At 45.1% G+C, this 26,673-nt stretch overlaps 1 protein-coding gene across 1 annotated transcript in view; it reads right to left on the bottom strand.

The window, feature by feature from the left end:
- The window catches only part of TMEM115 (transmembrane protein 115), a 32,637-nt gene extending 10,591 nt beyond the window's left edge, over positions 1–22,046 (bottom strand). The window contains exon 1 of the mRNA XM_030206181.1: positions 20,660–22,046. Coding sequence (XP_030062041.1) covers positions 20,660–21,513 — 854 coding nt within the window. The 5' untranslated portion in view covers positions 21,514–22,046. The remainder of the gene's footprint in view (positions 1–20,659) is intronic.
- Positions 22,047–26,673: the final 4,627 nt, after the last annotated feature.

Raw genomic sequence — 26,673 nt, 5'->3', positions numbered from 1 at the left:
TTTACTGTCTCCGCAGCCATCGCCGAAAACGGCGGTAAAATTCAAAATGGCGGTTCGCGCCAAAATCACCCCGATCGCGGGCCCACCCCAGCGGAGTCAGAAAACACTCTTACCTCACTGGACCGAGTATCACAGCTCCGGTCCCACAGAAAAAGGCAAGGAACAACCTCTGTTCCAGCGTCTAAGCGCTTTTTTTTTTTTTTTTAACGCTGTGAGGAAAGCAGAGATAAATAGAACTCCGGAGGCTCAGGTGAGTGGGAAAGGCAGGGAAAGGGCGAACCTATGTGCCTGCATCCACTGTTGGTGGGGAAGGACAGGGAAAGCTAAGCAATGTGTCAACATCCACGGAGGTATGGGTAAGGCAGGGAAAGGGCGAACCTATGTGCCTTTAAAGTGAAGCTGCTATAGCCTCCAACACCCCTGCTAACAACTGGCAAAAGCACAGGAGCAACCTCCAGGCAGATTTTAGATGGAGCTCGAAGAAGCTGCAGCCACTCTCCTAGGGGAGTTAGAGAATACTGAAGAGAGGCAGTGGAGCAAGCTGGTTTGAGGCACTGAAAAAAGTGTGCTCTCTATCTCCCTCTGCTGGTTGATGGACACAACCCATCTGTAATGGCTGCATCTGTTTGATGACAAGGAACAGCAGTTGTGTATCTGGGTTTAAAAAGGTTTGGAAAAAGGAAAAGTCCATAGTCTGCTATTAAGATAGACTGGGGGAAGCCACCGCTTGCCCTGCGACTGGTAGCATGGAATATTGTTACGATTTAGGTTTCTACCATGTAATTGTGACCTGGATTGGATAGTGTTGGGAACAGGATACTAGGCTAGATGGACCAATGGTCTAACCCAGTATAGCTACTCCTGTGTTCTTACAAAATGCAAGAAAACCACCCAAATATTAGTGGAAGGCTGTACAAGGCCAGTGCTGGGAAGACTTCTACAGTCTGTGCCCTGAAAATGGCAAAAGACAAATCAAGATCAAGTAAACACATGAAGTTATCACATCACACCTTATGCTATGAGTTTATCTTGTTGGGTCAATTGGATGGGCTGTACAGGTCTTTATCTGCCGTCATCTACTACGTGACTATATAATGCTCATAGTTTATTTATTTGTAATGCTTATACCCCGCGTTTTCCCACTTATTAGCAGGTTCAATGCGGCTTACATGGTACATCAGGTTTACAAAGTGACATAGAAGTTAGCCATTAAAGTTCTCGATTTAGAAGCCCTAATGGCGGACAAGGACTTGAACAACAGCATGGTTCAATGATGCTCCTGAATGGAATACAACCTATTCAGAAAGGCCAGATGACCAAAAAAAGGAGCAAGGAGTAGCAATCTATGTAAAAAACAATACTAAAGCAGCTGTAATGCTGGTGGGGAAAAGAGGAAACCCTGTGGATTGTGTAGGAAACAGGAGATGATCCTCTAACCTACTCTGAATCGAACAAAAGTACAGGGCAAAGACTTGATCGATGATACTGAGAAGATGGAAAGGAAAGAGGAGGTGATGACACTGAGTGACATCAATTTACCGGATGTGAATTGTGTTTATTAGCATTTACTATACAGGCCAAGGCAGTGTACAGTCTAAAAAAAAAATAAGACAAAAAGGAACTACAACTTGTGAAATGGGACAGAAGTATTCACAACAGGGCCTAGTTACCAAACAAAACAAACAAACAAACAAACATAAAAACCCTACAAATTCATTATCATAAAAAAAAAGTACACATATTAACTAGTCTGTACTCTAAAAGCCATAATTCTGAGTTACAGGAGTGCTCCCAGCCACCTAGCCCATTATCTCTCACGTGCTTGGTTAAAGGTTGTTGCTGGATTTAAATACTCAGTACTGGAGAAAATATGTCTAATATTTATTTAAATATTAACCCACCTATGCAACCATCTAGGTGAGGTACAATAAAACACTCATAAAATGCACAAACAGTACAAAAAAATAATACAAGCAACAAAGACCCAGAAAACCTCAAAACCTACCCATCAGCCAAATGCCTTACAAAACAACCAGGTTTTTAACTGCTTTGTGAATTGGGATATAGATACAAGTTGGTGCATGGCCAAAGGTGAAGAATTCCACAAACGAGGGCCAGAAACAACAAAAACCCAGCTACAAATTTCTTCCAACCACACCTGATGAAATGACGGAACAACCAGCAAATTCATGTCATGAGACCACAAAACCCTCGGAGTGCACTAAAGCCAAAGGTGTTTCAGGCACCTTGACGTGCCTGAAACACCAATAACAAAAGTTTAAACTCAATACGCTGCACCACAGGTAGCCAAAGCAACATCTTTAATTGAGGTGCAATATGCATCTTCTCCCGGCTGAAACCCAAAAGAACCCATGCAAAGCCCATAACGTTGAACGTGGAAGATGGCACAAAGACGGTAGCATGTAACTCTGCAGTATGGAAAAAAAATTCCGAAGCTGAGATACCATCCACAATTTGAAAAACACAACCTTGACCACTGCAACCATCTGTTGGCTGAAAGATAACCTTGTATATAAATACACTCCTAACAGTTGGATGCCCAGTGATCACTGCACGGTATGGTGACCAGGGTCTGGTCACATGAAATTCAAAGTCCTGCCAAAATGGAAATGACTGTGGGGAAAAAAAATTTTTTATTGGGATTTATTAACCGCCTTTATGAAGGGATTCACCCAAGGTGGTGAACAGCAGGTATAGTTTAACATAAAACTTACAATTTTAACAGCATAATAGTAAAATAACCAAGAATAAACATAAATACAATAAATGAGGTAAACTTGAAAACATGTTAGCATAATAATGATATACCTTATAAGAATGTGTTACAACATTTAACTAACAGATGTGATGCTAAAGATTTTCTATAATACGGCTTACCATATAGCTGAGGGAGCAATGGAGGAAACATACTTGAATGAACAGCTGGCAGAATGGAAAGAAATAAAGGAAGTGGAAGGACAGTGAGGTAAACTGAAAGAGGCTATAAAAACGGACAACAGACCTTTCCTGCTCAGAACTTACATCTGCGTCGCTTGAAATAGTATCAGTTGATGTTCATCACCCATCACAACGTGTGCATCTAAACTGTGTACTGTTTTATAGACCACTAATTAATTGGATTAATAGCCATGTTGAGCTTTTGGATTTTATCTCTAACATCTGTATGTCCAACTCGAACATCCTCATACTGGGAGACCTCAACCTCCACCTAGACAATCTAAACTCGCCGGATACAATCCAATTTCTAGATTTCCTCTGTCTATGGGACCTAATCTGCCCTTCCGTTTGCCCAACTCATACTAAAGGTCATACATTAGATCTCCTCTCATTTAAATTCCAAGTTGATTCCAATTTTCATTTATACAATATCGGATGGCTTGAAACGCCCTGGTCTGACCATTTCAAATTACAATTCACGTTGAGCTGGCCAAACGCAGGTCCTCCCCAGCCTGGTAAAGGCACCACGTATTTCTCAAGAGGTATAATCGACCCGGAACAATTCTGGAAATGTTTATATAACACTAATTGGGCCAAACAAGCAGACTCTACCCACTTTCTCAAGACTTGGGACGACAAATGCAAGGAGGAGCTTGACCAAATTGCGCCAATGCATCTCAAGGCTTCTTACAATCGCAGCTCTACTCCTTGGTTCTCTGCTGAACTAAAAAGCTTAAAATCCAAGACAAGGAGGCTTGAGAGAGCCTGGCGTAAATGGAAAACTGATACGGTGCTCGAAGCCTGGGAAAAAAGTCACCGAACATACAAGTATGCAATCAAGCAAGCAAAACGTTCATACTTCTCTAACAAATTGAAGTCTGTTGGAAAGGACCCCAGAAAACTGAACCAACTCCTTGCCGCCTTCCTAGACACTAGTAAGAAGGAAGCCTTCAGCAGAGACCTCCCTCCAGCCAACCAGCTTGCAACCTACTTCAATGATAAAATTTTAACTCTAAGGTCTACTTTAGTAAGTTGTCTATCTGCCGTGGATGACTTCCTTAGCTCATTAGTTCCATTTGCTGACCATTGCCCGGCAGACCGCATTTGGACAACCTTTAGTGATGTTCCGGTTGACACGATATCCAAAGCACTGCGTAAGTTCTCTAGCAAATACTGTGGCCTGGATGTTTGTCTCAACCATTTGTTAAAAAATGCACCACGCTGCTTTGTAGTTTGACTTGTAAACCCACCTCAATAATCTTCTATCGAAGGGTTTGTTCCCACCGGACCATGGACGCATACTTCTCACGCCCATCCGCAAAAACCTTAAGGTCAAACCTGATGTAATCACAAATTACCGCCCCATAGCTACAATACCACTGTTGGTCAAGGTCATGGAGAGTATAGTCAACACTCAACTGAATGAATTCCTGACGAAGTTTGATATCCTACACCATTTGCAGTCTGGATTTCGTGCCCAGTACAGTACCGTAACAGTGCTGGTTACTCTCCTGTCAAACTTCAAACGTGAGATGTTGATTGGGGAAAAAATTCTTTTACTGCAGTTTGACCTGTCAAGTGCTGTTGATATGGTGGATCACAAACTCCTTCTACACTTACTTGATACGTTTGGTGTAAGCGGTTTTGTTTTGCACTGTATTAAGGGCTTCCTGTCGTCTAGATCTTACCAGGTCAAAGTGAAATCAACCATTTCCGCTCCCTGAAGAGCCTCCTGTGGGGTGCCTCAAGGCTCACCCCTATCACCTACATTGTTCAATATCATGCTGATCCCACTTGCTACTGCCCTATGCAACCTTGGTCTAAATCCATACATTTATGCTGACGATGTCACCATTTACATTCCTTTTTGTAACGCAGTAGCTGAAATCTCAGATCTTGATTGCTGCAAGCTTTTCTACAATGGAACATTGGGCGAAGGTGTTTCGGTTCAAGTTAAATAAGGATAAAACTCAGTGTCTTATTCTCCTCTCCCCTTACTACACACTCCCAACAGATACCTTCATTATAAAAGACTACGTTCTCCCTATTTCTAGCAGTCTGAAGCTCCTTGGACAAGCACTTGAATCTGGACGATCATGTACGAGTTGTCACTAAAAGAATGTTCAATGCTATGTGGAGGCTTCGACAGATTAGATATTGCCCAACTAGAGAACTGTTTCGCACCCTTGTTCATTGGTTAGTGCTATCTCACCTAGATTACTGCAGCAGGATCTACGCAGGTTGCCATATCTTTTGAAAAAATTCCAGACTGCACAAAACACTGCGGCGAGACTAATCCTGGGAAAATCACATTTTGAGCATGCTCAACCTCTGCGTTTCCTTCTCCACTGGTTGCCCGTGAGGGAACGTATCTCTTTCAAAATTTGCTCTTTAACTCAAAATCATTTACGGGCAAGCTCCGGAGTACATGCTTCGCCTTATTGACCTCCCACCCAGAAACGCAATAGCCACCTCGCGTTCGTATCTCAACCTGCACTTCCCAAATTGTAAAGGCGTCAAATACAAGTTGATCTTCACTTCGTCTTTCCACTACTCCAGTGCCAAGAATTGGAATGTTTTGCCGAAATACTTAAAACTACAAATGGATCACCAACTGTTCAAGAGGCTGCTGAAAACTCACCTATTTGGATTGGCCTAATCCCTCTATACTCCAACAGATTAACAGTCCCACTTACTTATTCCTGATACTGTTATGCCCCTTCTCCGCCTAATTGTCTTCTACCATATCTCTTACTGTATTGTTATTTTACTTAATCCTATGTAAGCCACATTGTGCCTGCATGTGTGGGAAAATGTGGGATAGAAATGTACTATAAATAAATAAATAAATAAAATATATAAGTACATAAAAAGAAAAGAAAACAGATATATTTCTCCAAACAGATGGCTGCAAAATAAAATATATTTATAAAACGTTATATATCCTCTCCTTGGTAAAGAAAGCAGTCAAGACAGTGTACACAGAGGTTCCAAGATGGCGCTGTGACCGGACGCACCTGAGTTAGCTGCCGAAGAGACTCCGGTGTTCCCTGCTGATTTCGCTGCCTTTGAGATCCCCTAGATGGGGAAACGAAGGGGAAAAGTCAGGGAGCATTCCTCGGCTCCCGGGACGTCCATAGCGATGCGACAGACGACCCTGCAGTTTCCTAGGCAGCAGCCGGGACCTCGGGGAACTTCGACCCCCTCTGCCGCTTTCGACGCGTCGGCGTCGATTGAGAGCGCTAACGGGGCTTCCCTGAGCCCTGTAGAGCGCATTGCTCCGCCTCAACCCGGAAGGGAATCACTGGCAGTCCAAGCAGGGACGGCGAACGGAGACGCTCAGCCTAACCTCCTCGAGGAAGGGTCTGCGGGGATAGAACATGTTTCCCAACCTGGAGAAGAACTTTTTCAAGCTGCCATACAGGTACTTCCACTGGATATTGTTTCAAAACTTTCCCAGACTGGTGAACAGGCTCAATCCCTTCCTGGAATTTTAGGTGTGGTAAGACCAGCAATTGTGACCTTAGAGTCACTATGGGACATGGTACATGATATTCAAATCTCCATGCAACCTACTTTAAAAAAGAATACTGAAAATATAAAACTCTTTCTGAAGTTGCGCTACTCCAAGCACAGGTAGCTGCACAACAGGCTACTAAAATGGAAACTTTGAATATCAAATTACAAGAGATGGGAGGTTTAGAAAATGCCTTGGTTAAAGATAATACTTTTCTTCACAAACGGACTGAATACCTTGAAAATCAGATTCGCAGGTTTAACCTTAGGTTTCTAAACTTCCCTAAATCTCCGCTAATTTCACCTCTTGAAATGGTCAAGAAATATATTGTGGACATTCTTGGAATGGACAAAGATTCATTGCCCCCCATAACAAGGGCCTATTATATCTCGAACCCACAGGGAGATGGTCGAAATCTCCCAAAGGTGGGGGATGAAATGAACTTAACTTCATTCCTCGAGAGTTCCCTGGAGATAATTACGCAGAGGTCTACATTGCTTGCTACCTTTGTGTTGGAGCCTGACCGCAATGCTATACTGAGACTTTCTTTAAGACACTTAGAAAACTTGTTTATGGGTTCAAAAGTTCGTGTTTTTCCTGACCTTTCAAGGCCTACTCAGGCTAGACGCAGGGCTTTTTTAGAACTGCGTTCTAAAGCGTTGGCCTTGGGATTTAATTTTGTATTACGTTTTCCTTGTATTTGTAACTTGATGCTAGAGGGTAATCAGTTTCAATTTATAGACCCTAAACAGTTAAAGGAATTTCTTGATGCTAGAGTAGATATGAATCCTATGTGCCCCCCGTAAATAGCAGGCTGGGATCAGTAACCCCGAGATATGCAAAAGGTGCCTTTTTTTTATTTCCTTCTTTTTGTGTTTTTTTTTTTTTTTTTTTTTTTTTTTTATATTGCAGTTTTGTAATATAATTTCCTGTATCTTGGAACCAATTTCTTTATTTGTGGACAAACAGGCCTTAAATTATATTCTTAGTCTTTGTTATTTCCTTTTCAATGCCTAATGCATATACATAATTTGTTGTTAAATAATGATTAATACCAATAAAATAAAATATAAAAAAAAGACAGTGTACACAGAGTTAAAACAATACAGACAAAATCATATTGGAAATATTGGATGATCATATAGGTCTTTATCTACTGTCATTTACTATGCTGCTATGCTTGAAGTTTTACGATGGCCATAAGAGCTCAGAGTGATGAATAATGTTTAGAACCTGAACTAGTGTCTTGACCCTGCCAGCTTCCATTGTTCCCAGGGACATGAGAAGCAGCTTTTAACTCACATTTGAGCAGTGCTTTTACATTTCCTCCCTATTCTTTTTCTACAGGCTCAATAACTGCCTTCTGGAGCTACCCGCTCAGGTTCCAGATTTTATTTGAGCCCAGCCTTCGATGCTGATTTAGGCAGGTGTGAGAGCAGCTGCTCTACTTACTTTAGCAAGTAAAATGGGAAAATTAGGTTCTTACCTTGGTAACTTTCTTTCCTTTAGTCATAGCAGATGAATCCATTACGAATGGGCTGTGTTCACCTACCAGCAGAGGGAGGTAGAGAGCATTTAAAACCATAGTGCCCCAGCCCAGAGACTGAAGTACTGAGACCACTCTGGCTGTTACATGATGATTCTCTTCTGCAGAGTCCGCTCTGATGAGCCAGTCGTCGAGGTACGGGTGAACCCGGAAACCCTCTCGCCTGAGAAAGGCAGCTACTACCACCGTTACCTTGGAAAAGGTTCGGGGAGCTGTGGCGAGGCCAAAAGGCAAGGCCCGAAACTGGAAATGTTTTCCCAACATCGCAAACCGGAGAAACCAGTGGTGTGGGGGCCAAATAGGAATGTGCAAGTAAGCTTCTTTCAGGTTCAGAGACGTGAGAAACTCTCCTGGCTGTACTGCCGCAATGACGGAGCGCAGGGTTTCCATGCAAAAATGCAGCACTCTCAGTGACTTGTTGACTTCCTTTAAGTCGAGTATGGGCCGAAAAGACCCTCCTTTTCGCGGCACCACAAAGTAAATGAAGTAACGACCGTAGCCAATCTCGGCAGGAAGCACAGGGACCACCGTCCCGAGGTGCAACAAGCCTTGCAAGGTCTCCTCTACCGCCACCCATTTGACGGCAGAGCCGCATCGGGACTCCACAAACACGTCTCTCACCGGGGCATTGCATTCTAATCTGTAGCCATCTCTGATCAGGTTCAAAACCCACTGATCTGAGGTAATTTTGACCCATTCCTCAAGAGGGAAAGACATCCTCCAACTGCAGGAATCGAGGAGTGGGACGGCGCATCATCATTGAGAGGGTCGCCCATGAACTCCAGGCCTTATGCCGGCCGCTGCGGAATGTTTGTCCGAGCGAAAGGAGTTCCTCTGCCGAAAGCGGGCACGTGAAGTAAACCCAGCAGAACGCCCCGGGCGGTACCTTCTAGCTTCACGGAAGCGAGGTCTGGAAGAGGAGGGAACCGCCTGACCCTTGGAAGAAGGCCACGGCCTATCCTGTGGTAAGCGTTGGGGTATAGTTTCCCCCAGGCCTTTAACAATTTTCTCCAACTCCTCACCAAATAGAAGGCCCTGGAAGAGCAACTTCACCAACCTTTGCTTAGAGGCCATGTCAGCCGCCCAAAGCCGTAGCCGTAGAAGGTGGCGAGCGGCCACCGCCATAGCCACCTGTTTAGCCGAAGCTCTGACCAGATCATAGAGGGCGTCAGACAAAAATGACAAGGCCGACTCCACCTGTGGTGCCACCTCCGCAAGGGGCTCCGCTCCATCCCCGGGCTGTTCCACTGCCTGTTGCAACCAAGCGAGGCAGGCTCGAGCAGCATAACAACTGCACACAGATGCCCGTAAGGCTAGGCCTGAAATCTCAAAGGACCGTTTGATTGCTGATTCCAGACGTCGGTCCTGCATATCCTTCAGGGCGACCCCTCCCTCTACTGGGAGGGTAGTCTTTTTCGTCACAGCCGTGACTAGGGCATCCACTTTAGGCACGGCCAAGTGTGCCAAGTGCTCCTCACTGAGAGGGTATAAGTGCCCCATTGCCCTGGCAACTTTCAAAAGCCCCTCAGGGTCAGCCCATTGAGCCGAAATAAGCTCTTGGATGGAGTCATGCAAAGGAAAGGCTTGAGCAGGCTTCTTATTACTTGCCATCCTCGGATTACCACAGGAGGCTTTGCCCATCACAGGATCTTCAATAGAGAGGGCCTGTAAGGCATCAGAAATAAGCGCTGGCAGCTCCTCGCGGTGGAAAAACCTAACCGCAGTGGGATCATCTGGATCCAGTGGCAATCCTACACCTTCCTCTGGCTCTTTGGACCACGAAGGCCTGCCAGACCCCTCAGAATCCCCACAGCCCGACCACGGGGGGGGGGGGGGGGGGGAGTCACTCTCTGAAGGGGAATTTACCCTTCTGCGCTTGTCTTGTGGCCAACTGTCTGGGGAAAAAACGCCTGACGGTAATCCCGGGCCACTCTCCACCGGAGGGGAACCAGGTATCAACGCAGAGTCAGGCATCTGCAGCAGAGCTCTTTTAACATGAATGCTTTATGTAAAAGCAACACAAACTAAGGGGAGAAAAGCTCACCCTGGCCTCCCGGTTCCAATCCGGGGTAAGCAGCTCCTCTGGTAGCCTCCATCCGAGGCTCCCCTCTGGCCTCAGACCCCTCCGCTTCTGCCAAGATGGCGCCCGCTGCCAGCTCCACCGAGCGGGAAGAAACCTCGCTCGCCATGCTCAGGCCAGCCCTGATATCTGAAGAGCACGATTTACAGAGCCCCGCTGTGGATCTACGCTTGCCACACCGTGAACAGCGCTTAACAACCTCCGCAGCCATCGCCGAAAATGGTGGAAAATTTCAAAAATGGCGGATTTGCGCCAAAAACATCCTGATTGCGGGCCCTCCCCGGAGGAGCTACAAGACTCTTTTACCTCACCAGACCAAGTCACAGAGCTCCGATCACGCTGCACAGACAGAAGGAAACCTAAGCATCGCAGCATTAACAAGCGCGTCGTTTTTTTTTTTTACGCTATGAGGAAAGTTAGAGGCAACAGCTACAGAGGCACTCCGGAGGTCCAGGAGAGTCAGAAAGGCAGGGAAAGGACGAATCAATGTGCCTGCATCCACATAGAAGAGTGTGGGAAAGGCAGGGCCAGGGCAAACCTATATGCCTGCATCCATATAGGGGGAAGGGTAAGGCAGGGAAAGGGCGAACCTATGTGCCTTTAAAGTGAAGCTGCAATAGCCACAACACCCCTGCTACAACTGGCAAAAGCACAGGAGCCACCCCAGGCAGATTTTTGAAGGAGCTGAATAAGCTGCATCCAACCCTGCTGGGGAGATAGAGAATACTGAGAGGCAGATGGAGCTAGCTGGCCAAGAGGCACTATGGTTTTCAGTGCTCTTTATCTCCCCCTGCTGGTAGATGGACACAACCCATTCGTAATGCATTCGTAATGGATTCATCTGCTTGATGACAAGGAAAAGAAAGGCTCCAAGTTGTATGTTCACACATTTAACAGTCTACTTAAAAGAAGAACTATGAACTAGAAATTCTCCCAGACTCCTTTTAAGCTTCACCAAGTCTGAGATGAAAAGAAGAGTCTCTATTTTGCCATTTTTTCTGGTCTTTTCTTATCTCCACTACCCCCCCCCCCCTCTCCTCCTCTTTCAGTGGTTCAGGAGCTCCTCCACCTAGTTTGGGCACAGTCCCAGTGAAAGGTCCTCTATCTGGGTCTGGAGGCAGGCGCCAAGCTCCAAATTTTATATGGCCAACTTGATCCAACTCTTGACATGAGAGATGCTAAGTGCTGTACAAGATTCCCTACATGAAAGGCATGGCCCACTTGAGGGCTGTGGGACCAGTGTGGCTCTGCAGGGTGCAAGAGATGGGAACGCAAAAATCGTTCCCATCCCCTGTCTCCCCTGCGGTGGCCATGGTGTGGTGGGTGGAGTGGGCTAGAGTGTGATTCTGGTTCAGGACACTCCTGCTGCAGGGTAGGGCAGGCAGAGCTTAATTATACTTTAGTAGTATAAAGCTCATGTGTTCTACATTTCTTGCAAATTCAGTCACTGTTCCAATCTAAAAGATTTTGACAGATCTGTGGTATCCAGATGACAAAAATCTAAAACCAACTGAACTAAACCTCAAAATACTATGTAATGTGATAAAGCCAAAGGACAAGATGAAAAACTCCATGTTACTATGTAATGTGTTTCATGGAATAAATGTACAAAATAATATAAACAAGTTCAGAGGTGCACCAGTCAGCTAAGAGTGGTTTGTATCATTCATAAGCAGTTGCGTACACATCTGCGAGCAAAGATCAGTATTTTTGGGGAATTTTCATCAATGAGTCAACCATTGTGACAACACATGCTCTGCCCCCTAAGGGTCTGTGTTTTCCCATGCACAGAGAACGGGAGAAAGGCCTCAGAAAGTTAGATCCTAAAGTTGCTGCAGATTGTGTACATGAAAATTTGATGATGGTGAGGGGCTGAAAAGAACGGCAGGTGATGAACTAAACCCGTTTCGATCGTTTGATAACAGGGAAAAGACAGATCGGTACCCCTGGCTGGAAAAGCTCTCTCGGGAGATTAAAAATCCCTGTCCAACAGTCTTCTCATGCCAGATCTGATTCCTTGTCTGGTTGCATGATACACGACTTGATTTGGAAAATATACAGAAAGATACAGGTGTGAGATCTGTTGTCAGAGAGCTATTCAATATCATTTGCTATTGGACTGATGTTTGGCTTCAGAGAGATGGTTATTAGTTATTTGGGTCTGTATACTTATCAAGAAAATGAGAAGCACTTAAGGGATACTGTGATACAGTGGTACTGAAATGATAAACTGGATCAAATTGGTAGACGGTGCTGCTGTATGTTAAAAGGTAACAGAGTGAATCAGGGTAAAGTCCAGCAGGGGAAAAAAAATGTATGAGTAATACAGGACTCATACCCAGAGCACCAGTCACCATGCTGACTAAAAATAATCCGACCTTGCCCCTAGGGCTCAGAGCACATAGACAGCAGTGCAGCCCCTAGCAATAGCCCCCTTTTACCTCAAAATCCCATCTCCCAGCCTGTCAAAAGCTTGTGTTTTTTTGATGCTACTGTTCTGCCTGTCGGCTTCACACCAGAGTTGAGAGCAGAGAACAAGTACGTCCTATTTCTTGCATAATACTGACAAGTACTTGCTCTTATGTGGTGGCAGCAGACAAAGCCGGCTAGAGGACAGGTGGAGCATTGGCACTGAAAACACAAGCTCTCACCTCTCTGCAAAGGATTTAGAGGTACCGGCCAGGAAGGAGAAAAGGGCCGATACTAGAAATAAGGATGGAAGGAGGCAGCATAGGCTGACACAGGGACTGGGATGGAAAAAGGGAGGTACTAGAAGATGGGGATGGTAGAAAAGGGATAATGCTGGCACATGGTCAGGGTGTTAAAAAGGGGGCAAGAGGCTGATATGGAGACAAGTGGGAGAAAAGGGCTGGAGCTTGGAGATGGTTCTGATACTGAGGCTGGTGTGCATGGAAGGGTAGATGGGTAGGACAGTGATAGCAAGGCTCAGGTTGCTGGGCCTGGTGTAATCTTTATGGGTAGAAATCCAATGAGTAATTAGGAAGTTTATAACGATGGGGATATTCTATAATTCACCTGCACAGGATGAAGAGAGAAAGAATGCAATGCTGACAGAAATTAGGAAGGCTAACAAGTTTGGCAACACAATAAGAAATCAATTACCCCACTGTTAAACTGTGTAAATGTCACCCTGGGACATGCTAGGAAGGTAAAGGTCCCAGATGGCAAATACAGCTGCTGGTAATGAGACACACAAAGGAAAATTACTTTGGATCTACTTCTCAATGAAATGCAGCATCTAGTGCAAAAGGCAAAGGTAGTGAATCCACTTGGCCACAGTGGTTACAGAGCAATTAAATGACAATCACTCGAAGGTAATGCAAAGTAAAACAGATATAGTAGCATGCAACTTGGGGGAAAAAAAGAATGTATTAGAAAGAAAACTAAAAAAGGTACAGTTAAGGTTCAAAGTTTGCATAAGGCATATGTAAAAATACCATTTTCAAGGGCCAGATAAAATATATTCCATACATTTAAAAAAAAAAAGATTCCAAACCAAATAATAGCATGATTTGAAGGTAAGGTGAAAGAAACAGTTAAGAAAAGAGATGAGCATAAACAGGTGACTTACATGTAAAACAGTAATGTCAGATCAAAAGAGAACTTGAAAATAAGCTCACCACAGAGACAAAATAAAATCTCTTTCAAGTACACTGGAAGCAAAAAGCCCACGAGAAAGTGACTTGCGACTGCTAGATGACTAAGGAGTGCAAAGGGGGGGGGGGCAATTTAACAGTACAACTCCACCCCCCACCCTTTGCTTCGGTCTTTACTACAGAGGATGTTGGCTTCATATGCACACCAAAAACATTCATTGATAACACCGATTCATAGCAAAATGTAGTTTAGGTAACAGACCAACTGATAAATTTTGGAGTAACAGATCTCCAGGACTTGATGGCATTCCGGTTAAAATTCTTAAAGAACTCAAAAACGAAACTAGTTATATGTAATCTACCATTAAAAAAAAGCCATAATACTGAGGACAGAACAGCAACCAAATAAAATGCAAATATTTCAAAAAGGGCTCCAGGGATGATCCAGTCATCAGTCCTATCAAAATTATAGTCAGTAATTTTGTGTTTTAGAAAGGTTTCTATGCGAGCAGACATGACTTAATATGAAAGAATCAGCATGGGTTTAGCAAAGTGAGTCTTGCATTACCAATTTGCTTTGTTTGAAAAAAGCACACGGATAAAGGTGAGCCAGTTAAAACCATTTACCTGGATTTTCAGTAGGCATTTTAACACAGCAGATGACGACAGATCAAAACCAACACAGCCCATCCAGTCTGCCCAGTAAAGCTGTTAGGATTGTACCTGTTGCACAATATAATTTACTGTCCCCATGCTTTTGTTTTCGGGGGTTGTACCTGCCATACAGTGCAAGTTACTTTCCACTCGATGTTTGTTTTTAAAATATTGCACTTCTTAGCCCTTTATTTAGCTGTCAGCCCACTATGATTGTCACAGGAAGTTAGAATAAGCATACCTTCTAAACATGTATGTCGGAAATTATCGTAGGTAGTGGTCCTGACTTGTTGAACAAACTACCATGTACCATAAGAGCAACTAAATATTATTTCACATTCAGAAGGCATGTGAAGTCCTGCTTGATCTTTATTTGTTAAGCAGTTAGGCAACATTGCACTTTCTGTATTAATATAGTTTTACAGCTTCACCTCCACTGGGAAAAGCTTATAACAGAAATCCATCATGAGACTGAAAGCAGAGAATAGGACCAAATGGTCTGTTTTCTGAGTACAGAAAGGTAAACAGAGCGTACCATGGCTCTGTACTAGGACTGGTGCAATTAAATATATTAATAAATTATCTGGAAAAGGAGCAGCAAGCGAAGTGATCAAAAGTAGCAGCAGAGGGATGGGAGGAATTGCAGAAGGACCTTGTGAAACTAGAAGAGTGACCATCTGAATGGCAGCTGAAATTTAATAAAGAAAGTGCAAGTGATAGGCATAGGATTATTTTTCCTTAACTATAGCTACACAGTGCTGGATTCCACGTTAGCAGTGACCACCAAAGAAAGAGATTATGGCATCCTTGGAGAGCAGGTTGAAATGTTCAGCCCAGTGTGCCAAGCCTGCTATGAAAGCAAATTTGAAAAGGAATGGAGACCGAAACTGAGGCTATCATTACACAACAGCACCTGCAGCACTACATGCAGTTCTGGTCCCCATCTCAGAAAGCATTTGGGACTAGAAAAGATTCAGATAAGGTGGTAGAACTAGAGGACGTGAATTGAGGTTGAAGGGGGGCAGACTCAGGAGTAATGTCAAGAAGTATTTGGTGGTGGAGATGAAAACAGTAAAGGAATTCAAACATGCATAGGATAAACACAAAGGAATCCTGTTTAGAACGAATGGATCCACGGAATCTTAGCGGAGATTGGGTGGCAATGCCGGTAATTGGAGAGTAAAACCAATGCTGGGTGGACTTCAACAGTCTGCGCCCTGATCGTGGCTGAATAGATATGGATGGGCTGGAGTGTAAATTTTAAGGGGCTTTGATGTTAGCTTCAGAACTTTTAGTACAGGAACAGTGCTGGGCAGACAAATCAAACTCGGGTATAAAGTATCACATACCGTGTAAAATGAGTTTATCTTGTTCGGCAGACTGGATGGACCGTACAGGTCTTTATCCGCCGTCATTTACTATGTTACTATATGTTAGATAAAAGCAACAAAACTGATGAACAGCCCTAAGTTGGTCTTTCCCCTTTATCTTGGAAAAGAGGTGACAAGACGATACAATAGAAGCTTATAAAACCTGAAGTGGGTTGAACGCATTAGCTTTACAAGCCCAAAACAAAGAAAAGCTAACAACCAACATAGCACAAAGAATTTGTTTTCACATAACACAATTAAGCTGAGAAATCTGTTGCTGGTGACTAACATAAGTTTAGGTATGTCCCTGGGGTGGGGAGTCCTGAAAAACTGAGAAACAGATCTGCCTGTCAGAGATAGGTGGTTTGATGGGCCTTGCCTGAATCAGCAAGACTTATCTATGTTCAGTTACTGTTCACAGGAAGAGTTAAAATGATTTCTGAAACAGAAGCCAGTGCTACAACCGTGTCCACTACTCCATGTCCTTTATAAACATGGCAAATCTAAATAGTTCTACTGCTCAGTTCTACCTCAAACCTAGGTACATAGAGAGCTTTATTTAAGCAGCATTTTCCCATGGGTTCAGGAAAGGTCAGGCTTTCCATTATATGTTACATTTACACAGCAAACAATATGATGCAAATGAACATCCAGCATTTTCTTAGAACAGCAACAGAAAGCAACAGGTCGTCATACATGATCAGTAGCAGCAAAATGATTAATCAACTTTCCACGACTGGCTAATTTAACAGTCTGACCTTATGTAACTAAATATTACTACATTCCCTCCAGGGTAGGTTCTCAAACCAGTCCTCAGGATACACCCAGCTAGTCAGGTTTTCAGGATATCCACAATAAATATGCATGAGATAAACCGGCAGGCACTACCTTCATTGCATGCAAGTCTCATGCATATTCGTTGCGGGTACCCTGAAAACCTGCCTGGCTAGGTATGTCCTGAGGGCTGGACTGAAAACCTCTGCGCCAGGATCAGAGCAGCCATGGAATTTCTTAATACTCATGAAGCGCTGCGTACGTCTAGTAGCGCTGTAGAAATGATAAGTAGTAGTCCAAAGCACTGAAGACCCATCTCTTCAAGATAGCCTACCCTAGCGATTCAACCTAACCAAAACTTGCCCACATGATTCTTATTGACAACAGTTATACATTGACCATGTTTCCCATTATCCTTTTTGCCACCCCATATCCATTCCTTTCCATCTTTCTACGCCTACCTCCCAACGCTCATTTCCTTCTAAACCCAATTCCTCCTATGTTCAACTTATCCATTAACTCCATTAATTTTGTGTTTACCACAAACTGTATATTCTTCTTCGACTTTGTAATTCTTTCTATTGTTACTATGTAAGCCGCATTGAGCCTGCCAAGTGTGGGAAAGTGTGGGGTACAAATGTAATAAATAAATAGTAGTAGTAGATGCAAATTTAGGTGCGCTCACAGCTTTGAGCATTAGGGAGTTTGGCGGGAGAGTTGCGCCTGGCACATGCACTCAAGAGTTGTGCAGCAAGCACAGCTCAAGCACATGCCGAGTCAAATTGGTCAGAAGCAGCCTGCTCTCACATTTTGTCAGACACTAACCTCCCTTACACCCCAGTTCTGAAATCCTCTGAACACAGCCACACACTGGCCCAACAAAGTTCCAATTATTGTAGCCGTCTGCTGAAGCATTTGCAACCTTAAGACTTTTTTTAAGCTGACAGAGATTTCATGTTTTGCATTATGAGAAGAAATTAATAAAAACTTGGGTTATGATCCATTTGAGGATTATCTGCCAGATTCTATGTAGCGCGCCAAGTGATCCACGCCAAAATCCAGGCGTGTTCTGTAACAATGCACATAACTTAACTGGATTAACAAGTTAATCGGAGTTGATAACAGCACTTAACAAGCAATAATGAGCATTAATTAGAATTTACACACATAACTCGCTAAGTGTATTGTAATGAACTGCGCCTGAATTCTAATGCACGCAGTTCAAAAGGGGCATGTTATAGGTGGAGAAATGGGCATTTAATAGGTAATCCAAAATTTACATACATAGTTATAGAATATCGGCCGGTGCCCATAGATCTACGTGCAGGGATTTACGCCACGTTTTCACTGATGTAAATGGAGGCGCGTAGTTTTAAGCATTGGTATATCAACTAAGCATATTCTATATACCACGCTTAAATCTAGGCACCGCTTATAGAATATGCTTAGGCAGAAATGTTTACCACATGGATTTTTTGGGCACCTTATATAGAATCTGGCCCTATATGAGTAAGTGTTGGCATTTTCTGTTCTTCTGGTCTATAGTTCCCATCTTCATAGAGACCCCTCTTTCACTGCAGAGCTGCTAAGTTAACATGTTTTGAAAAAGAAAAAAATAAAACATAACAGTGCGTGAAAGTGATGGGAAAACGAGCTTCAGACACCCTAATGTCAGCTCCGAGCTGGTATAAGGTTTGCAGTGGGAGGAGCACCCTTGTTTGGTGCGCTGTCCTCTGAGTACTGAGGATGAATGGTGAATCACCTTATCAGTGTGCATTTGCATGCTCATTGTTCTCAGAGCCAGCGAGCTTGTTGGTTCACACACTCGCCAGCTCTGAGCATTCGACACTAGCAAACGCATGTGCTAGTCCGGCGCCAATGGCCTCTAGTGGCCGCATTTGCTTTTGAGCATTGGGGCCAGGGTGAGTTATGTCTCCTTTGCTGGTTCAGGACTAGAGAGAGACAGGGTAATCGTTACTGCTATATTACAGGGAAAATTATTTGGATTCCATCATGCGGTATTGCTGCGGGAACAGGGATCATTTATTCCTCCTCCTCCCCCCCCCCCCCCCCCCCCCCGTAATAGGGATAAATGGCAGGCAGCCGGCTGCCCTTATCCTCAAGGCCCTCCTCACTGGGCCTACCTTAACAAGCCCTGGTGGTCTACTGACTTCTTCGGCGGCAGGAAAGAACCCCAACTTTCCTGCCCTCTGCTGCTGATCTGTGCTTCTTCAAAATGGCTACCGAGAGTGCTAAAGTCTTAGAAGTCATTATGAAGCAGTGACATCGCACAGAGCAACAGTAGAGGGCAGGAAAGTTGGGGTTCTTTCCTGCCCCAAAGAGGCCACTAGGCCTCAAGGTAGGCCTGGGGAGGACCCACTGAGGCTCAGGGGTGGGGGGCTGTAGTGTACAGGAGGTGGCAGGTCTGGAAGAATATAGATGGAGTATTGGTGCAGGGAGCAGGGTTGAAAAAAGATGGAGTGTGGGTGCAGGGAGGGGGTTGGAAAAAAGATGGGATGGTGTGTGTGCAGGGAGGGGGCTGGAAAAAGGTGGATGAAGTGTGTATGCGCACAAATGCGTGCCATAGGAATGGGGTAGAGGGTCTGCATGAAAGTGCATGGTAAACTGCGGTTGGGGGGGAGCTATCTCATACCCGGGGGAGATGCCAGCCCTTATAATAGGTGAATTCTGCACAAAAAAATTTACAAGTGAACCTGGGGCTGTGAAAAGGCTGACATTAATTTAATTTTGATATACTGTCTTTCAGTAAAACCAGAGTACTGCACAATGTATCAGTTAAGAAATGCAGAAAGGAACTCCATAGCATAGTAAAAGACAAGGAGAAAACGAGGGATCTAGGACAGTCAACAGAACAGAATGTGTTCCAACAATGCCACCAACTCACGAGCATAAAAGGAGGAGAAAGCTTGATCAAATAAATAGCTTTAAGGAGAGATCTGAAACAAGGCTAGGAGTGTTCAGATCGAAGGCGTATAGGTATACTGAGATATATAAATTATATCACGAAACGATGACAGTGGATGATTTACTATTTCTTCATGGATTGAAAAAATGGACTACTGTTAGTGTTTCATTATCAGTATTAATATTGTTTCACTTTTAATATCAATTATTATTTGTCCTTTATAGATCTAAAATGTTTATTTGCAATGCCTGCCGAGCCCATAAAATTACATAAAAGCCTCCTTTCTGCTTTGAGCAGGGAGATGCAGGGAAGAAAATTAAGACTGCAGGGACCATGAGGGGATGGGGTTACAAAGTCTGCTTGACTGTGGGAATGAGGTGGGTGTCGCAGGGAATGGAGATGAATCTTTTTCCCCACGTCGCTCTCTATTCAGGACAATACAGAAAGACAAGGCTTGACAATACTTGAAATGAAGCACTGCCCTAGCAGGGGTAACCTGCGTAGTGGCTCAGAAGTTGTTTCACATATGAATATTTTTTTTAATGTCTCAAAGCTGTTACAACACAGCTATCAATTAACGGTAGTAACACTTTAAATCTCATATATGTGCACATACTGGGACAGCAAGAGTCTTCTCTTTATTACACCTTTTTAGCTGCACACACTACTCAATGTAGAGCTCAGGGCCGATATAATTAATTCACAAGAAAATTACTAGAAAGGATTGAAAGGTACCAAGAAAACCTGTATACAATAAAGCAGCTCTCACAAAGCCCCTCTGGTGTATTATTTAGTAATAAGGGACGAAAAAACATGAAAACCAGAAAAATCTGCTGTCAAGTCAGATTTTGCTGCGGACTTTGATCCTGGGGAACTGGGTTTGATTCCCACTGCAGCTCCTTGTGACTGTGGGCAAGTCACTTAACCCTCCATTGCCCCAGGTACAAAATAAGTACCTGTATATATGCAAACCGCTTTGAATGTAGTTGTAACATACCACAGAAAGGCGGTATATCAAGTCCCATTTCCCTTTCCCCTTCCCTTTTCACAATCAGCAGGTAAGTTAAGCGAGTCCTTCGGATGACTACGAAAATATCAGTGGAAATCTAGTGTTAAAAGTAAAGAACCAGGAATGTTCAGCCAACCAATCTGATGGGCTGCACATTCTTAAGCGCTCGGTAAGCTCAGGCATACAGCTGAAGTGGCCTTGTGGGTACCTTCTCCTCTCAGCATCCTGTGGATCGGTTCCAGGCAGACTGATCGTGATGGAGGAAGGTGCACCGACATCATAACGCTTCACTGTTTTTCGACAGATTCTCACTTTCACCAAGACGCGATGCACTAAGCTGGCCACCAGTCCGACCACCGGCTGCAAGATCTCTGGAAAGAATGTGGCAAAGGCAAAGTGGTCCGACATGTCTCCACGACCCCGACTGTGCCTCTGATAGAAGCGCAGATACACCCAGCTGGAGAGGACTCCAAAGCCGTACGATGCCAATCTATTGCACTCAATCAGGGTGGCTATCCTCAGGACAGCTAGTACCAGCAGCAGCAGCATGGGGACTACTTTCATTCGAATCTGGGGAACTTTCAAGACAATGCTGTCACCTGTAGTCTGCTTGAGAGCAACCAAGACCCCACCCAGGAAACCCAATACACCGTGGATACGAACCATAAACAAGTAAGCCAGATTGAAAGTTGCCACATAGGTGAGTAAATATGAAAAGGCTCCCAAGACTCCAACCGAAATGTTCACAACGGTGAAGAAAATCAGCAGCTCCAGGGCTCCCCACAAGGGCTCCAAGTGCCTCCCTGCGACCACCACAGTGACCAAGCTTAAAGTAGCATCCCAAAAGTGCCTTTCCACCACCCCGTGTGTGGCCAGAGTCCAGACCCAAAAGTTCGGAGGGAACAGGTAACCAGGAGTCACCCCCAGTCCAAACGCTGTGTTCACCCCAAAGGACAGGAAGTATAAGGTGAGCACAGTGGCACAGAGAGATTTTACCACCACACTGGTGCTGGCCAGTGCGGCCAAAAAGTGCTGCCGGGCAACAGGTAGGTAGCGGTTCATCCTGGATTTGTTTTAAGGAGTGACAACGCCACCGCAAAACCGGTTCTTGGCCCAGTCCGTCCTGTTCCTAAAAGCGCAGAATCTCCATCACTGGGTCTCGGGTCGCCGAATCCCCGGTTCCTCTTCTTCTATCCACGCGATGCCTTTAAACTTCCCCCCCCTCGTTCGGTTCGACGGAGAATCTCCGAATCTACCAGCAAGCAGAGAAGCTTCAGCGGGGCGGCATCAAGCAGAAACCTCGGCCCTCTTCTTCATTCCCGCCGCTACGCTTTCCAGACTTCCCCAAGGTAAGCGGAAAACGGCGGGAATCGCTTCTGGAACAGGAGGAGGTTACGCGAGTTGTCTTCCGACCGGGCTCTCGAGGCTTCGCTCGCTCACATCGCGCTCTCCCGCAGGCCTCGCGCCAAGCCGCGCCTTTTCCCAGCCCCGGCGGCTGCGCTTCCGCTTTCGCGCCAGGGGCGACGCCTAGGAGAGACCGGGGTCAAGGCCGGAGGCGGCCGGGCTCCTCCTGTCAAGGCGCGCGCAGCCAATCAGCGCCGCAGTTCTACAACCTGCGGCCGCCACCTCCACTGTCCCATAAACCCTCGGGCCAACCTTACGCTGACCCCCCCCCCCGCACCTGCGCACCGCTTGCGCCTCTGGGAGGTGTAGTTCTCAGAAACTACTTGGTCATCTGCACAAAAAATCAGATGATGCTATCAAGTACTGCCGCTCTACAGGTTTGTTATGGATTGAGAGATTTCATGGCAAAATGCAACGTGCTTGACGCTGCAACACATTTTCTTTCTCTAGAAAATTCTTTGTACCAGGGCACAGATACCTAACTTTTCATTTTCCTAAAAAATCCATTACTCCTGTACTGTACATTCTGTGGTACCAAAACTCTAGATTACAAACATTCATGGTTCAATGACTCCCATGAACAGCGCACAAACATACCGGGCTATAATCGATTTAGGAAGGACAGAGCTGGTCGAAAAGGTGGAGAACTAACTCTATATGTAAGAAATAATATCAAAGTGACTGAAATGCAGGGGGGTTGGAGGAAAGGAAGAAGCAACATGGATTGCCTTGAAAAGAGAAGACAGAACCTCTATCCACATGGGTGTCGGAAAGAAATAGGGAGATAGTGGATGCCTGCCTTTCAAAGTGCTGTGCTCGGACAAACAGTGATAGAGCCCATGAGGGAAGAAGCAATGCTGGATCTGGTGCTCACAAATGGGAAAAGTGTGTCTATTGGGTTCCTAGCTGGGCAGTAGTGATCATCAAATGGTTTGTTTTGATATAACAGCTAGAGCAAAGGGCAGCCACTCAAAATGCAAAGACCTGGATTTCAAATATGCTGACTTTAATAAAATTGGGATGTACCTGAATAAAGTGCTGATGGGATGGGAAGACATACGAGAAGTGGAAAGAGAGTGGTCCAGGCTGAAAGGAGCTATTAAAATCTGATCTTTACATAAGGAAAGTAAATATAAACAAGACAAAAAGGAAACCGATATGGTTCTCCAAACAAGTGGCTGAGAAAATAAAAGCAAAAGAGGAAGTGTTCATGAAATACAGGAAAATGCAAGAATAGGAACACAGAAAAGAATACCAGAAGAAACTGAAAGAGGCCGAGAGGGAGAAATGTCTGACGAAGTCCATAAGCCATTATTAAAATGGACTTGTGCAAAATCCACTACTTATTTCTAGGTTAAGCATCATAAAATGTATTGTACTGTTTTGGGATCTTGCCAAGTACTTGTAACCTGGATGGAAACAGGATGCTGGGCTTGATGGACCTTTGGTCTGTCCCAGTATGGCAATACTTATGCATTTATGTAGGCACAGGCGGAAGAGCAAATGTAAGGAAGGGAGACAAGAATATATATTTTTTAAGGATATTAGTGAAAGGAGGAAGGCTAAAAATGGAATTGTGAGACTGAAAGATGCTGGGACGGCTATGTGAAGAGCGATGAAAATAAAGTGAACGTGCTAAACAAATACTTCTGTTCTGTGTTCACGGAAGAAAATCTAGGAGAAGGACTATGATTGGCTGGTAAGCTAAATATGAGAAAGGAGTGGATATTGCACCGTTCACAGAAGAACAACTTTATGAACAACGTGAAAAATTGAAGGTGGACAAAGCCATGAGACTGAACAGGATCCATCCCAGGATATTGAGGGAGCTTAGAGAGGTTCTGGTGGGTCCTCTTAAAGATTTGTTTAATAAATCCTTGGAGATGGGAGAGGTTCCGCAGGATTGGAGAAGAGCAGATGTAGTCCCTCTTCACAAAAGTGGCCACAGAGAAGAAGTGGGAAACTACAGGCCGGTAAGCCTCACTTTGGTTATTGGAAAAGTAATGGAAGCAATGCTGAAGGAGAGGATATGTTAAGTTTTGGAGGCCGTATCTTGCTAAAGTTGGAAAAAGACTGGAAGCGGTGCAAAGAAAAGCTACAAAAATGGTTTGGGATTTGCGTTGCAAACCGTACGAGAGACTTGCCGACCTGAACATGTATACCTTGGAGGAAATGAAACCGGGGTGACATGATACAGACGTTCAAATATTTGAAAGGTATTAATCCGCAAACGAACCTTTTCCGGAGACAAGAAGGTGGTAGAACTAGAGGACATGAATTGAGGTTGGAGGGGGGCAGACTCAGGAGTAATGTCAGGAAGTGTTTTTTTCATGGAGAGGGTGGTAGATACGTGGAATGCCCTCCTGCGGGAGGTGGTGATGAAAACGGTAATGGAATTCAAACATGCATGGGATAAACACAAAGGAATCCTGTTTACAAGGAATGGATCTACAGAATCGTAGCAGAGATTGGGTGGGGATGCCGGTAATTGGAGAGTAAAACCAATGCTGGGCGGACTTCAACGGTCTGCACCCTGATCGTGGTTGAATAGATATGGATGGGCTGGAGTGTAAATTTTAAGTACAGGAACAGTGCTGGGCAGACTTTTACGGTCTGTGCCCTGAGAAAGGCAGGGGACAAATCAAACTCGGTGTAATCCGTTGGGTTGGTCGTGAGCCCTTGGGCCCTGGCCGAGGCCAGCAGGGCGCCGACCCAGGTCAAGGGGAGACCGACCCACCACCGCACACCCCAGTTACACAATACCCCCTAAGCTACACCTCCCCACAGTCCCTCAGGAAGAAGGGAAATAGGCATACAGGCGGGCCTCTCGGCCGAACCGGAACCCATGCACACAGAGCCACTCGTGCGAGCCTCACGGCTGAACTGGAACCCAATCACACACAGGGAGGGGTGAAAGAACCCAGAGGGCCCCTAGATGCCAGACACGCGCTGAACACCAGCAATAGGGCAGAGGGGGAAACAGAACCAGAGCAGGCCACGCCCACCCAGGGGACTAGCGCAGGACAGGGGAACTAACACAGCAACCCCCCCCCCCCCCCACAAGGGTAGGAGCCCCAGGCAGAAGCCAAAGGAACCAGACACAAAAGGAAGGCAGAAAGCCTTTGCCTCAAACCCACTGTAGACAGAGGCACACAGAACACAAAGGGTTAAGCTTGTAGAGCCAGCAGAGAGAGAGTGCCATAAATCAACAAACAATCAGAGAGAACCTTCCCCTCCCGAGAGGGAGCGGGGCCCATCCAACAAACACACTGGCAGAGGCAGGAATACAATACACACAGTACACAAAGGGTTAAACTCACTGAGCCAGCAGGCCGGGGACACTGGGAAGAGAAATCCTTACAACAAACAAACAAAGGAGAACGCTCTCACTCAGCCCAGAGCCCCAGGAGGCTGAGCAATGCCCAGCCCCCACTAAACAAACGAGCAGCTGACCCTGATTACAGAGCTACGCACACACACACAGCAGCAGCTAACCCAGAGGGAAGGAAAAGAATACTCTAATACAACACAGATCCCTGTCAGAACCTAGAGCACGTTCTGAGAGAAAACTATCAGGCTTTCCTGTTACCACCAAGTAAGTAACGCAAAAGCAGAGAAACTCTTCAGCTGCAGGCTAAAGTACTATCCCCTGACGTCAGCACAACCCCTAGCAGCCAATCAGAAGAGACGTCCCCCCCTCCCCCTCAGCCAAACCGGCAGAATCATAACACTCGGGTATACATTTAAAGTAGCACATACCATGTAAAATGAGTTTATCTTGTTGGGCAGACTGGATGGACTGTTCAGGCCTTAATCTGCCATCATTTACTATGTTACTATGATAGTGAATTTCCTGGAATTCAGTGAGTTACAAGATCTGAGGCAACATGGTTTTACCAAACGTAAGTTATGCCAAGTGAATTTGATTGAATTCTTTGACTGGGCGACCAGAGAATTGGATCAAGGATGTGTGCTAGATTAATGTATTTGAATTTCAGCAAAGCTTTTGACACAGTCTCTCATAGGAGGCTCTTAAATAAACTTGAAAGGCTGGAGTTAGGACCCAAAGTGGTGAATTGGATTGGAAACTGGTTGACGGACAGACGCCATTGGTGGTGTAGGAGTATTTCCCTGTGTGTCTCACCTTGCTGGTCTTGGCCTATACAAGCCTATGACATCCTGTTTCAACAAGATGGCTGCATCCACCCCTGACCCGCACATCTCTGTGTCAGCAAGAAACAGCTTTGCAGCTTGTGGAAAATTACAACAGAAGCTCAACACCAAGGACATGCTGTGGGCAAACCAGCCCCCTTTATCTCCCTGAGAGGCTGGCTCCAGCAAGGCGGGTGAGAAACAGAAAATGCATACCAAAATGTAACAACTTGAAGGTCAAGAACAACGGACGCTTCTTGCCATGCAGTGAGCCGAGGAAGAAGATTGGTTCCTGTAGCCACCGGACCAAGAGGTACTGGGAAGAGCGGGAACAAGAAAGAAGTTAGTCGGAATCCTGGAAGAAGGTGGAGGTGGAAAGGAGACCAGCGAGACCTCATAAGGTCCCCCAACTGATGAACTGTGTATCTGGAGAAAAGTACCGTTTGGTTCAGCTACCTGCAAGGAGTGACCTGTGCCCTCCCTGTCTGCTGCAGAGTACCGATCCTAGCTCTGACTAAGACTCACTGGAAACTCAGCTGGAGTCTGGGAAGTATCCTGTGCCATTTTTTCCCGAGGGACTGCCATGAAGGTCAGTCGGGTGAGAGACACGGTGATTTATTACCTATTAGTCTGGGTTAGTGAGTGGTAATTACCTGAGCGAAGGGC

Source organism: Microcaecilia unicolor, chromosome 6, assembly GCF_901765095.1.
Source record: "Microcaecilia unicolor chromosome 6, aMicUni1.1, whole genome shotgun sequence".
Taxonomy (NCBI): domain Eukaryota; kingdom Metazoa; phylum Chordata; class Amphibia; order Gymnophiona; family Siphonopidae; genus Microcaecilia; species Microcaecilia unicolor.
The sequence above is the reverse complement of the archived record's forward strand: the minus strand, read 5'-3'. Positions and strand labels throughout refer to the sequence as shown.